At 42.2% G+C, this 14,423-nt stretch overlaps 5 protein-coding genes across 5 annotated transcripts; 1 reads left to right on the forward strand and 4 right to left on the reverse strand.

Moving 5' to 3' along the window:
- Positions 1 to 71: 71 nt before the first annotated feature.
- On the reverse strand, positions 72 to 1,640 carry PKNH_0610700 (conserved protein, unknown function; the record flags this gene model as incomplete). Its single annotated transcript, XM_002261746.1, has 1 exon — positions 72 to 1,640. The coding sequence occupies one exon, from the start codon at positions 1,638 to 1,640 to the stop codon at positions 72 to 74; it is 1,569 nt and encodes a 522-aa protein (XP_002261782.1).
- Positions 1,641 to 2,223: 583 nt separating this feature from the next.
- PKNH_0610800 (conserved Plasmodium protein, unknown function) lies at positions 2,224 to 4,779 on the forward strand (the record flags this gene model as incomplete). Its single annotated transcript, XM_002261747.1, has 1 exon — positions 2,224 to 4,779. The coding sequence occupies one exon, from the start codon at positions 2,224 to 2,226 to the stop codon at positions 4,777 to 4,779; it is 2,556 nt and encodes an 851-aa protein (XP_002261783.1).
- Positions 4,780 to 4,846: 67 nt separating this feature from the next.
- On the reverse strand, positions 4,847 to 6,709 carry PKNH_0610900 (uncharacterized protein; the record flags this gene model as incomplete). Its single annotated transcript, XM_002261748.1, has 1 exon — positions 4,847 to 6,709. The coding sequence occupies one exon, from the start codon at positions 6,707 to 6,709 to the stop codon at positions 4,847 to 4,849; it is 1,863 nt and encodes a 620-aa protein (XP_002261784.1).
- An 825-nt stretch (positions 6,710 to 7,534) lies between these two features.
- On the reverse strand, positions 7,535 to 7,744 carry PKNH_0611000 (conserved Plasmodium protein, unknown function; the record flags this gene model as incomplete). The annotated part of the gene is made up of 1 exon (XM_039113512.1): positions 7,535 to 7,744. The coding sequence occupies one exon, from the start codon at positions 7,742 to 7,744 to the stop codon at positions 7,535 to 7,537; it is 210 nt and encodes a 69-aa protein (XP_038969534.1).
- Positions 7,745 to 9,002: 1,258 nt separating this feature from the next.
- PKNH_0611100 (conserved Plasmodium protein, unknown function) lies at positions 9,003 to 14,177 on the reverse strand (the record flags this gene model as incomplete). The annotated part of the gene is made up of 1 exon (XM_002261749.2): positions 9,003 to 14,177. One exon carries the CDS (start codon positions 14,175 to 14,177, stop codon positions 9,003 to 9,005), a length of 5,175 nt encoding a protein of 1,724 aa, XP_002261785.2.
- Positions 14,178 to 14,423: the final 246 nt, after the last annotated feature.

Genomic DNA, 14,423 nt, shown 5'->3' on the forward strand with positions numbered 1-14,423 from the left:
TCTTTTAAATGTTAGCAGTTTTGAATGAATCTACACACGAGGGCAATCACTACGTGGTGCTGCAGTCACCTCTAATCGTCCCATGTCTCGTCGTACACGCCGCGTCGAAGGTGTCCAAAGAGCTGAACCAAAATGATGTTCTGTCCATCTGACACAAAGCGAGAAACTAACTTAAACTTCAACTTGGTCCTTTCTTTATAATTCTCCTGAGCAAACACGAAGGCATTTAAAATTTGCGAGCGGAGGAGGATTTTCTCCAATTTTTTTTTTTTTTTTTCGTCCACGTTTACTATGCTTGTAATGATAACACAGTTTTCATTAACATTGTTTAATTTTAGGAAATCCATGCACAAGAATTTTATCCTCCTCGACATGGCGGGGTTGTCGCTTCGGTTTTGAAGAATCCCATCGGTCGAGAACAGCGCGTTCAGTTCCTGTGTACCCAGGGAGATGAAATGGGAGGTAGAATTCTCCATTGGAGGTAACTCTCCTCCACTTTTCCCTACTCCCCCTTTTTCACTTCGAACCGATTTGTCCATCCCCTCTTTCGATATAGGGATATCTCCCTTCATCTTTATATCATCCTCATCAACAGACTGCGGCATAGTCAGGAAGAGTCTCTTCAAATTTGCATTAGCTTTTCTTATGTGCTCTTTACTATCGTCAACCCCAAGGAGGAACACTCGGTCGGTGAACTTCCTTGGTGTCATATTCACTTCATTTAAAGCTTCGAAAAATGCAGAAGGGGAATGCATAGGAAAGGATACAATGGGGTAGTTAATACTAGGAGACCCACAAGGGGCAGTCATTAAAATGGAAAGGGTTTCCAAAAGAATGCAGCCATCATTACAGAAGGGATCCACGATATATAAGTTTTTTCCTCCATTGGTGTAATTAAAAATGTTAATTTTAAACAATGCAGAAGCTATGATTGTGTTCTTTAATGAACTTTCATTTTTGTGTGCAATATATAAACGTCTGTTTAAGTCATTACTTATGTTTACACTAATACTTAATTCGTTGTAACGGAAGAGGACATGTATTTTTAATGGCTGAAGAGAAGACGGATTGAGTTTCTTCTTCTTCAAAAGAATATTTTCATCTCCGTTTTTTTCTATATACACTTGTTGTTGTTTTTTAATCACGTTTAAGATGATATTTTTAATCATGCAAGTGTGGAACAGCCTTGACTTTATGCTCTTTACATTTATTTGTGGCTCTATGAAGACACTGCTGAAAGGGATGTATGCAGACCAGTTAATGTTCCTAATGTCGTTTATAAAGTTATTCTCATAGGCGCAGTACGAATTGTGTAACACCAATCGTATTTGTTCCACTGTTCGACTGGTTAGCAAAATCTTGTAAATATATTTCAAATTGGACTCCACTTCAATGTTGTTTTCGCTTACCACGTGGGGATACTTTGAGTCATACGTTTTCTCCAACGACAGGATGTTGTCGTTCTTGTACGGCACGATGCATACATATTTGTGCAACTCCCCCTCGTCCTTGCAGCGTGCAACACTGCCGCCGCCGCTGAGGGTACTGTAGAGCCGCTTCTTCCAGGATGTCCCCACTTCAGAATGTACAAAACTCTTGCGCCAAGTTAGTTGTTTCAATCGTGGGGGAAGTCTCACCATGTTGTCGTTTTACCCACAACGTGTTTCATTTTGGCTAGCTTTTTTTTTTTTTTTTTTCATCACCTTTTTTCATATTTTGCCTGACCTGTTCATAACTTTTTAAAAAAAAAAAAAAAAAAAAAAAAAGTAATCACCCTCTGAGTGCACAATTTCGAAATGGCTACTTATTCTTACCGCTATTCCCGCGCGCTCCGAGGGACGGAAAATAAGTCAACTGAGCTAGGCACATCCACATAAGGGGAAAATCCACAGTGCGTTTCGGCTTACTCGATTTTGTTTAAAGAACAGTTTCACCGTTTTGACAAGCGCTACGCGCTACTGTGCAAAGGTGTGGTGTTCATATCTGGGTGTGTTGTATGTCGCGGAAAAGAACGTTGCACCAGCGTGAAGTTGTTTTTTCCGCGGTTTTGAATTTTCCCAAGTGCTGATTCACACCCCGGGGAGAAAAAAAAGGTGGCGACTTTGATGAGCAGGAGGGAGGTTTATCAAACAGGTGCGAGCATTATCCCGCCAGGTGAACACTTCCAATTACCTTCATCAATTTATTTCCCCTTAAACAACTTCAAAACTTGTAACTCTTCCCATGGAAGTGGTAATCAAGAGGCCCTACATTGAAGTATTCGAACGCATATTGAAGCTCTTCACATCGGTGAGTGAACATCTGCACCTCCGACTCACGCACAGTAAGCTAGAGCTCATCGGGTCCAACAACTTAACGAACGAGTTGATAATCCACTTGGACAAGAAGTTCTTCTCCCTGGGCAATGTGAACTGTGATGAGAAGGTCGTCAGTGGCTCCCTCAGCTCGAAAGACTTATACCACTGCCTGTTTAGCTACCAAATAACGAGGCTGTTGAGGAGTGATGGGAGTTCCCACTTGGGAAATTACGAAAGGGGCGAGCAGGATAGCCATGTCGGTGGTAGCGGGGGAGTACACTGTGATGACGACATTAATCGCGCTTTCGGCCCTGCGGAAGTGTCCAAACTGATTCTAAAATTCAACAAGAAGAACGGAACCCTGGAGGTGGTGGTGAAATTTAAAAAGCGCAATACGCACTGCAGCGCAGTGCTCAAACTGAGGCCCTTCTGCAGCCCACTAAAAAGTTACGTGTATAAAAATGAATCCATTATACAAGTAGAACCCACTCTCTTTCTAATAAACTTGAAAGATTTAGCCAACGAGAGAAACGTTTTTCTAAAAAACACAGATGACTCCATTGTACTGAGTGCAATAGAAACATCAGACTTCAGTCTCAACAAGGAAAAAATCAAAAGAGAACATTTCTTTTACAATAATAAAAAAATATCCATCCCTTCATGTAAGACCAAGTATTTTTTCAAAAATAAAAAGTTTGAAGATCACAGTTTGGCACTTCCTCTCACTGATTTAAAAGTTATCTTTAAGTTTTGCTCCGACTTGAATTTGTTTTGTTTGTTTGCCACCAAGAATTTTAAAGAGAATGTGGTTATCTGCTTCGGGGGGATAATTTCACAAATTCTAGAAAAGAATAAAAGGAGAATTTTTTCCCATCGCTCTAGTACAAAAGGGGGAGGTGCAGAGATGGAACGAAAAATTCATTCTGTTGAAGCTCCTCTCAACGGAAGGGAAAACAACGGCATGTATGACCACAACCTATGCACAAAGAACCCCTTCCAATACAGAACCCTTTACACACAAGGACGGGAAGATGAAGCACCTCAATCGTGGGTCTTCCACCTCTCAGATGAGGACAATTCAAGTGATGAATATGATTCGGATGTGGATGAAATAGATCAACAGACTTTTTATTTTCCACCTGCACATGGTCAGGCAGATTTGCGGAACGATAAGGAGATGCATTACAATAACATTATAGCGGGGAGAATACATTTCACATCTTACTTCAACATGTCCTGCCATTTTAATGATTATTATTTTGGTGGAGAAGATGTGGTTAAGAGTTACTTCGGAGGGCCTTCTTCACGCGAGGTGAAAGGAGTGGACATACAACATAGCACGATGGAAGCGGAACAAAGGCATCGCCCACAGGGAGAGCGTACGCATGAGCAATGCGAAATGAGAACAGGTCAAAATGGCCCAGAGAAAATTCCAAAAAAATACCCCGAAAAAAGTATTAGCGAAACGTGTAATATAAAGTCTGAAAAGCAGGAACACCTGAACTGGTCAAAAAAAAGAGATGACCCCAGTGAGCAGGACACACATCGTGCAAAGAAATGTAGAAGGAGTGAACCAATGGAACATGTATCCTATCCTGATCTGAGACAAGAGAAAGAAGAATACACGGAGGGGGGTAATAGTAGGATGGAACTACCTAGTGAGGATCTAAATTATGATATGTTCATGAGGGGAAACGAGAAACAGGTGGACAGTTACTTCAAGATGGAGTCAAAGATGAAGGAACTCCAAAGAACTCTAGACATGGTAGAAAAAATGGAACATCTCAACGGACGAAGTGTGAACGTGTCGAAAGGGAGAAGTAGAGATGTAGCTCCTTTCCCAAACATAATGAATGGAAAAATTGAAAAAAAAAAAAAAAGAAAAAAAAAAGCGGAATGTTTCTCTTCGAACGTATGTGAAAGGAATAAACGTGGAAGGAACTACTCGAGGAATATATCGGGAGATGCATGTCTACCATCCTGTGACAGTGTATCCGTAGAAGGAAACAACCTGAGTAGTTGTAATTCTTCCCTTACGGATGAATGTAATTCATTAGATAGTGACAATTTCTACTCACTTGGAGATGAAGAAGATTCACTCTCCACTCCATCACCACAGAATAAACAGGATTACGAATGCGAGAGATATTTCAATAACGTTTACTCCAAGTACCATTGGGGTGAAAATTTAAGTGACTTCAAGAGGGGGCTCTACCAAAGTGATGATCAGAGTGCGGCTGGGTGGTACTTACCAGATCAAAACTGCAATCAGGCAAGGAGTGTTGAAAAGCGGCTTCCTCCACGTGCCTCAAGGAGTTCGCATTATAGGCGGTTAAGCACAGACACAGATAGGGGAGCCAACTCATGGAGAGATGCGTATATGGAAGAGACTAATCCGTATAGAGTAAAAGAGGATGAACAATTTCATTGCAGAAAAAAAGATGGAAAGTTGGAGAGCAAACTCCACTGGATGTCCAAGTAAAGCATATCATTTTTTTTTTTTTTTTTTTTTTTTTTTTTTTTTTTTTTTGTGAAAAAGAAGAATCATTTTACCTGACTTGTTCATAACAGTTTGAGAAGGGGATCAGGTGTGGCGGGTGATGGGTTAAGCTGTGGCTACCGTAAGGATTGCCAAGGTAACTTCCCAGGCATTTGTCCAGACAGTTTTCCAGACGGTTTCCTGCACTTTTGTGGCCTCCTCGGGGGAAGACTCTCCAGAGGCGCAGCGTCTCATCGGGAGAACCCGTAACAATGGATTCTCCATCGGGACTGAGGGCGCCATACAGCACGCGCAGTGCATGACCACTTAGCGCCGACACCTTTTTCAGCCGAGGGTATTTCCACAACACAACCTGACCTAGAGAGTAACTATGTGTGGACACAAATTCCTCCGTATGTTTGGACCAAAAAATGTTAGAAACTTGGGAATTTGCTCGCACTTCATCAAGACACTTCCCGGTGGAAGTGTTCCACAAAAATATTTTTTTATCAGCTGACCCACCCCCAGTAGCAAGCAAGTTCTCTTTGTGAGGAGACCAACTCATGGCCTTCACTGCAGCTGTATGTTTTGTCAACTGGAACAGAGGAACACATTTTCTCCATTCCCATATGTACACAGAGTTATCGTTGGACCCTGAAGCTAACTGTTTCGTTTGATAATTCCATTGAAGACCACATACTTCCGAAGTATGATTAGTTAGCTGTGCATAACTACTATCTTTACATCTGATATCTGAACAGACAATCTTGTTGTCCTTACTTCCAGTTGTTAACGTATCGTAATACCATCCCAGTGCTCCAACTCTTTTCTTATGGTTCCTGTACTTTCTTATCTTCACTTCTTTTTCCAGATCCCAAATTTGAACAACTCCGTTTGACAAACCAACAGATAAGTGGTTGCCAAAAAAGTTCCACCTTAATGATGTTATACTTTTCTTATTTTTTTTGTCTTTCTGTGTGTTTTTTTTTTTTTTCTTCTTCTTCTTTATTTTTTTCCTTTTTAATGTGAATACTTCTTCTCCTTTAGAGGTATCTTCATTCCACACGCATAACTTATCGCGCAACCCCACGGCGATTATGTTTTGTCTTGACCAGTCTACTAAGTTAAGATAGAAGTCGTCTACCAAATTCGGGGCGCTCAATACTTTGTAGGGCTCCTTGCTGATGTGTCTCCGATCTTTTCCATCCCTCCTGCAGAACTGCAGGGGGTAGCATAAGTAAGGGTCACTGCAGAAGGGACCACCCGCAAATGGGTTACCTCCAAGTGAACCGCCTCCAAGTGGACCGCCTCCAAATGAAGTTCCTTCCTCCAGTTTGAATGCCTTCCAGGCATTTTCTAAGAGGATGTTACCGCGTTTTTCTTCTGCCCCTCGCCCACCGTGGGGGGTTCTACCCATTCGGGGATCCACCTCACGTGTACTTTTCCTTCCATACAGTTTCTTTCCACTGTTGGCGCCATCCAAGGTTTGATTTTTTTTTCCAACTCTCCCTTCTCGAACCGGCAGAACACTCCTCCTTATCGAATATTCATCAACATCTACTCTGAACATACTGTCTCTGCTGAACCTCTTTTGGTACACGTACTCGTACTGTCCTTCTTCCTCTCCCTCCTCAGTTGATTCTCCCCCCAGCTCATCTTCACTCATCCATACGTATCTGAAAATTCTATTTTTTTCATTCTTTCTCGACGTGGAAAATTTTTCTCCCCAGTTGAAAAGAAGCCTCGACGCGCGTGGCGCGCATGACATACGTGATGACAGGAACGTCTCGATCGGTTCTCCTCTTTTGATGTGCACTGATTTCCACGTGCAGGGGTAGCCATTACCAACGGTTGTACCCATCAAGGAGTTCCTCGTCAGGCAGTCCCTCCACTGTGAATCACTACCGGAGCTCCTGTCGGACGAATCTCCCATTTTCGCTGTCCCTCCCTATCATCACACACATGCAGATTCTCCCCTTCTCCCAAGATCTTCAATTGAAAAACACATATAAAACGCAAAGGTAAAACATTTTTTTCGAGATCGAGTCAAACAAGGTGATCTCCTACTCGGCCAACGGGTGGGAGGATCTGTCCACCTTCCCTAATGAGGAGAGAGTTTCTCTTTTCTCCCCTTGGGAAAGATGGGATCTGGTCAGAAAATAAATGCGTAGGAGGCCTTTTTCAGCCTTTGGGTAACCCCATTCCAGGGTAACCCCTTTCCAAGATGCGTAGAATTTCCAAACAGGAGACAGGAGCGTGATGATTCAGAAAAAAAGAAAAAGAAAAAAAAAATTAGAGCAGTTACGCGGCGCACTCGGTCTGCTAACCGTACATTTGTTTTCTTTCTTTTTTTTTTTTTTTTTTTTTTTTCCTTAACTTTAGACAAGATACTAGGGAATCCACCTTCCCGATGGGTCCTATATTTTTTTTTTTTTTTTTTTTTTTTTTTTTTCATTTTAATCGCAAAGCGGAGGTGAATCCTACCTGAGTTATTAAACTGTGTGTACAGAAAAAAAAAAAAAAAAAATAGCATCCTTACGGGGGAACATATGGAATGAATGGGTGGAAATACAAGCTATTCAAAAAAGTTAAAGAATTTTTTTTTTTTTTATATTATGAAATCCAAGTTTTACTAAATCTTCATTCGAAAGATTCCTCATCATTTTTGCAACACTACCAACTTGTCTTCTGATTTGACCGCAAAATTGCGTCTGCTCCAATGGCCAAGATTTGTCCCCATCCCCATGGTACCCCGTGCTCAGTCTTTGCCTTCACAACACCTTAACATCGCATCAGCTGACACGATAAAAATGGACGTGACAGCTGTTGCTGTAAATATGAAACAACTACATAGTGCCTCCGTTAAACTGCAAAAGATGTTCTTCTCTCTTGGTACTTCGTACAACACGTATCCTGAATAGTACGCGGGGTATACCACATCGTACGTGTAATATTCCTTGTAATACATTGTGCTAATGGGTGGAAGTGAATTTTACCAGAAGGCGATTCGAAGGGGGGTTGTTCCTTTTTCTCGTATAATCGAGGGGATGTGTCGGCAGGTAAAGGTGATTCGAAAAAAATTATGACTTCCGTTGTGGACGGCTCCTCTGCTGGGTTGTTGGCAAGATGTCAGAATTGTTCTCAAAAGGGGAAAAGCGCAAAAAACGGGAAAAAAAAAAAAGGGAAATAAAAAGGAAAAACAGAACGAGAAAAGTGGGACAACATCAAAATTGTGTGAAAAACAATTCTTCACTTTCTAGGAACAGTTAACAGATAGCCATTTGAAAAAAAAAAAAAAAAAAAAAAAGAAAAAAAAAAGTGTCTATTCTGCCTGAACAAGTCAGAATATTACCAAAAAAATTATCCAAAAATTGATCTCTTTTTTTTTTTTTTTTTTTTTTTTTTTCCACTTGTGCATGCGCATCAGCTTTTTCACCATTTGGCTGTACGCAAGATGAACTGGGGAATGTGACCAAGGGGGAGAACCTCAAACTCAAGTGAGTACCCACATACACACTCGTAGAGTTATCTTAATTAAAGAATAACCCACACAATGCATGCATGGATGGTTTGCTCCTTTTCTTCAGACAGTGATGGAGAACAAAAAAAAAAAAAAAAGTCACCTCTGAGGGAGAATAAACAAAACGGATAATCCGAAATGAGCCTTGTTTATGCAACATACGTGAAACGTGTTAAGAATGTTGGCCGCCTGGGCGTCAACAAATAGCGCACAAGAACACGTACAAGGAGTGGACAAATGAGTGGGTGAACAGTTGGATGATCGGGGGAACTAAAAGATTGAAAAACAAACGAATGAACGAATTTGCAGATGCATCCAGGGTGTGTGGATTTGGTTATGCTCAACACGGAGACCCTGTGGAGTTAAAATTTTAAAGCAAAAAAAACAAAACAACAACAAAAAAAAAAAAAAAAAAAAAAAAAAAAAAAAAAAAAACAATCATCATGGTGTGTAAGGGAGTTGTTGTGGCCATTACCAAATGTTCCACGTACAGATTGATTTGATGACCATGTCAAAGGACAATTTCAAGGGTGGGCGTGCCTGTCCTCCCCTTTCTTTCCCCCACGGTTCGTATGGTACATATGCACATATGTGTACTTAGCGACCATACCTTTTACAACTTTCCCTTTTTCTCAGACAAAACAGGAATGGATTTATTTTCCCATTTCCATATGTACCATTGCATAAGTGATCTTCCTATGGAGTATCATGGGATAGGTTTCTCCTCTTCACTTAATCCCTTTTCTGTATTTTCTCCCATCATGCTTGATGGGGGGAGAGCCTTTGCTTTTAACTTGTTTAAAAATGGAGGCTTCTCCTTGATCACATGCTTTGAGTCATTAACTCCCTTAAATGGAGGGGCTACAACTTTGGGGTGGATTTTCGGAAAAATTTTAATCATGGATTTGGGTGGCACTTTTTTCACTGGACATTTCTTTGTGGCAGACACGGGTCCATTACTGTCATCCGAATTGTCTTTTTCTTCATTATCGTTTTTTTCATTTTTGGTGGGGAGCTCTACCTGCTTGATCGTAGTATCTTCAGAGGAAGTGTCTTCCAAAGCCTTCACTTCCGAATTCTGCTCCTCCCTTTGGGAATTCCCTTCCTCGGTGTTACTGTTCTCACGAGGGATATTTTTCTCTTCACTGTTTCCACTTTCCTTGAACATCGCCACCCTTTTCAGGGGAAATTGCTTGAGCGTAGACTTATTCTTCACGATTTGCAATTTTGCCATAAAATTGTTTTTGTTTGGGCCTTCCTTTACTTGTCCACTTGGTGCCTTTTTCATTTTTTGTGATAAACGTGGGGACTTCACGATGTTCGTTTTGGAGAAAGGAGGGTCTTCTCCCTTTTCCTGCCCGTGCATTTCTTCACCGTGCTGTCCTTTCCCATTTTCATCGACTTGGTTTTCCTTCTTCTGTTCATCGTTCTGCTTGTCCTTACCTTCCTCTTGTGGATCGTCTTCCTCCTTCTGCGGCTGCGCCTCTCCTCCTTCATCCTCTCTCACTGAATCAATATCCTTCCCCTCCAACTGTATTGCTTTTTTATTTTCTAGTGGTCTTTTGGATATTAATTTGACCAATGCATCCTTCTTAAGAAGAGGTTTTACCATCGGCGTTTTCTTTGGTGGCTCATGATCTGTGGTGAGTTTCTCTACATCGCCTGTACAGGGTGATTCACTTAGAACGGAGCAATTCTGCCCCGATTTCTCCTCCAGTGCACTCAACAATTCAACCACATCAACAGAGCTCTTCTTCTTTACCTCAATCTTTTTTGAAAACTTGTTCAAGGTCACTGAGTACCTCTTACGCCCCTCGGTGGGGGGTATGTCGTTTCCACCATCCTCACCATCATCACTACCATCATGACCAACCTCCCTTCCAACGTTGTCTTCCATCCCCTTCACCGTTTTGCCCTTCTTTACATTCAAACCTTTAGGACCTCTCATCACAATTTTTGCCAACCTAGATTGATTCCCTTTTTTCTCATCCTTTACATGCACTATCGAACTATCTACTCTTTCCAGTATCCTTTCTATATTTTTTCTTACTGCCTTTTCTATGAACCCCCTTTCGTTGATGTTGCTTTCTCCTTTGGGTACCCCTTCGTCTGTTTTTGTGCACTTTACATCTCGTACACATTTCACCGTGGGCGCACTTACTTCCGCTGGCACCTTCACCTCCTTCTCCGCGTTTTCTTCTGCCACGTTTTCTACTGCCACTTTTTCTACTGCCACGTTTTCTACTTCCTCTTTCCCCTTCAAGGACACGCACCCCCTAAGAGATAATTTCTCACTATACTCCTTCGAACCACCATCAGCATCCCGAACCATCCCTACCTTTGCCTTCAAAATGGCATTCCCCTTTAAAGGGCGTCCTTTGGGGGGAATAACCTTTGAACTAACAACTTTGCTCTTGGATATGCTTTTCGGGATTACCTTCTCCATCGGTTTGTTCTTTTCGCTAACCTCTCCCTGTATATTATCCTCCTCCTTCTTTGCCTCTCCCTGTATATTATCCTCCTCCTTTTTTGCCTCTCCCTGTGTATTATTCTCCCCCTTTTTTGCCTCTCCCTGTGTATTATCCTCCCCCTTTTTTGCCTCTCCCTGTGTATTATCCTCCCCCTTTTTTGCCTCTCCCTGTATATTATCCTCCTCCTTTTTTGCCTCTCCCTGTGTATTATCCTCCCCCTTTTTTGCCTCTCCCTGTGTATTATCCTCCCCCTTTTTTGCCTCTCCCACAGATGAAGTACCTTTGGGAACACGCTTCGCGAGCATCTTCCCAAGCAAGGCCTTCTTCATCGCCATGTTCAGTTTCAAGGGGACCTTCGCATTGGCTACCATTTTGTTACCTCCTCCATCCTTCCCCTCACTGTTAGAAGAAGCAGAGTGACATTTCTCTATCTCTGCGTCTATTTTGTTTTTCTCCTGTGATAGATTCTTTTTGGGTTCTTCCTTAATGTCGTTTCGTTCCTTTTCTTTAGCCTCCCCACCTGAAGGGGAATCCATACTGGCTTCATTTCCATCTTGTTTATTCACACCCGTTTTGATGCTTCCTTCTTTTCTCAATCCTTTTGGAAATTTATTAGGGGAAGACACATCGCAGTGCCAATTTCCTTCCTCCTGATTCTCTCCCTTCTCAGTGTTCTTCTCCTTCGGGGCGTCTGCCTCCTTTGAGAACGCCTTTATTCCCTTCACCAATGGTAGATCCCCCTTTAAAGCAACTCTCTCAACCTTATGTTTCTCACCACTGTCATTGGTATCCCTCTCCACAGCAGTTGCCAATTCTCCCCTCTGTTCACTCATTCCTGAGGTCTCCACGGGGGGTGAACTGTACTCACCCACATTCTTGGCTCCCTCCTTCTGATTAACTAAACCATGAGGCGAGTTATTAATTCCCTCTGGTGTCAGAGCCTTCAGTGGAAGAAAAATTTTCTTCCCTTTTAAAGCGTCTCTCGGGGAGGTACTCTCCTTTGACGTTCCATGCTCTGTCTTCACCTCCACAGGGGGTGATACCTCTATCGATTTCTTCTCCAATATAGCAGACTTGGTTTTCTTCTCATCTTTTACCGTTGTGAGATCCTCCTTATCCGTTCCACCATCTCCTATTCGATCACTTCCAATCACTGTAGCCTTCACTCCCTTCGGAACATCATCCATAATTTTTTTTCTCCCTAAGTTGTCCTCTCCTTTATCCACTAAGCTTTCCTTCTTACCATGATGTTGCTTCAATATCATCGAATTGGTCTTCATAATTTCTGCCAACTTTTTCTTCCTATTCAACTGGGGGAGATTCTTTTCCGCATTTTTTCCGATGTCGCTATCATCACGTTCCTCTGCATTATTTGCATCAGAACGCATTCCTCTATCAGGAGGATTATCCGTCGTGGGATCCATGACGATGCCACCGATGTCTGTTTTTATTCCACTTTTTTCCTTTATGCATGGTTTATTTTTTTCTTCCTTACGATGATTCAACTTCTCTTCCATTTGGACCCTTTCTTTGCCCCCATTTTTTAGGGGCGAGGAGTTTGTCCCGGGTGCACTGTCTCCAATTGGCTTGTCTGCTAGGGAGAAAGATTCCAGAGGGGGTGCAAGTATCGGCTTGACCGTTGCTTCTTTTCCTTGCGGTTGTCTCATCGGTAGTTGTTCCTTCGGTAGTTGCTCCTTTGACGGTTGCTCCTTCGGTGGTTGCTCCTTCGGTGGTTGCTCCTTCGGTGGTTGCTCCTTCGGTGGTTGCTCCTTCGGTAGTTGCTCCTTCGACGGTTGCTCCTTCGGTAGTTGCTCCTTTGACGGTTGCGCCTCCTGCCCGGGGAGGCACCCGTACCTCCTCTTGTTCTTCCCCTTCACGCTGAACAAATACTCCAAATCGTCCCGGTCGCTTTCGCTGAGGGCTGTATCGTCGAACATGTACTTACTGTTTCGTCCCGCGTTAGAAGGAGATTTCCCGTTAGGTGGAAGGAACACATCCTTCCTGTTATCGTACAAAGTGGACTCATTCCTCTTCCTCCTATACTCGTCCTTAATCTTTTCCTTCAGAATAAATTTTTTCTTTTCGAACTCCTCTTCACACGTTATTTCAATGGTCTCCTCTTCACCTACCGTACACAGCAGATTCTCTTCCTTTACAACTTCAGATGCTCTGATGGAGGCCAACTTCTCAGTAGAGATGATTTTTCCTTTGGATGGAGAAACCATGGCTACTGCTCCTTTCTTCCTTCCTCTTATATGTTGGAAGAGTGCTTTAAAATATAATTTATTTTCTTCATAATTTGGACCCTTCTTCATGGGGAACTGGTTCCTTGGTGGATTCACCCATTTCTCCTGTTTCAAATTGTAAATAACGTTCTGTCTTTCCTTTTGCTTCGTTTTGCACTTTTCCTTTTTCTGTGGCGATTGGATGACTGCCCTCAACTTGTTCAACTTGTTCAACTCCTTTAACGACATTTTTATTTCGTAAAGCATCTTTCTTAGTGTCTTTTCCGCTATCTCCTTATTGCTTATCCGATCGGTCACTACATTTTGGCTAGCTCTCATGATTTTTTTTTTTCCTTTTTTTTTCTGAATGGCCTTGTTTTTAATCCTGAGGAGTGGGGGTAGCCCGACCTTCCCGTTTCTTTGGTGTGTCTCGATTTTGCCTTTTTCCTTTATCGCCTTTTCTGCTTTTACTTCCTCCCTTTTTGCCTTTCCTAATTTTACTTCCTCCCTTTTTGCCTTTCCTAATTTTACTTCCTCCCTTTTTGCCTTTCCTAATTTTACTTCCTCCCTTTTTGCCTTTCCTAATTTTACTTCCTCCCTTTTTGCCTTTCCTAATTTTACTTCCTCCCTTTTTGCCTTTCCTAATTTTACTTCCTCCCCCACGCGCCATACTAGGTTGTCCCTCCGTAGCCTTTCCCGCTGGGTAATATCATTTCGCCCATTCAATCTTTCGAAGGCGCCTTCCTCTACCCTGTGTCCACGCCTGCTTCTCCCCTTTCTAACGAAATTCCCGTGAAATTTTACCCCCTGGACATTGTTCAGGTAGTTTAAAATCTCGTCTATATATTCCTTCTCACCACTTAGGTCTCCATCCAAAAAACTATTAATTTCTTCCTCCGGGTAATGTTCGTTCAGTTCTTCTCTCCTTCTGCTTGATACCTTTTTTATATTTCCTCTTACCCTTAAGCGGATTCTTTCATTTTTCATGATTGCGCTTAACAGTTTTTTCTCACTTTTGTTAATTTCCTTGGCATTTTTTATGGCTACCCAATTGGCCTTTACGCTTTCCTCCCTTTGAATAATTTGCTCGTCTAGCTCTTCATCCTTCAGGCTTATGACCGTGACAAGGTTGTAGTACTCCTCGTTCTTTCCCTTCACTAGCCCCCTAATTTTCAGCGACTTCATGGTGTGACGAATGGGGGTGTATAATTCACGAGCGGTGTATTCACTTGGCTTACACCGCTCCTACCGTTTGACATACACAGTTCCACAAACAACCCATCTCCATTCGTCCCTTAACTCGAAGCACACAGATCAGTCCTCTGCGTTGTCCTTTGAGAAAAGAACTATTCTACACTTCTGCATAATGTTATCACTTGCGCAGCGTAGATAATACGTTATTTTCTATGGAAGTTTTTTTTTTTTTTTTTT

This window comes from Plasmodium knowlesi, assembly GCF_000006355.2.
Source record: "Plasmodium knowlesi strain H genome assembly, chromosome: 6".
NCBI lineage: Eukaryota > Apicomplexa > Aconoidasida > Haemosporida > Plasmodiidae > Plasmodium > Plasmodium knowlesi.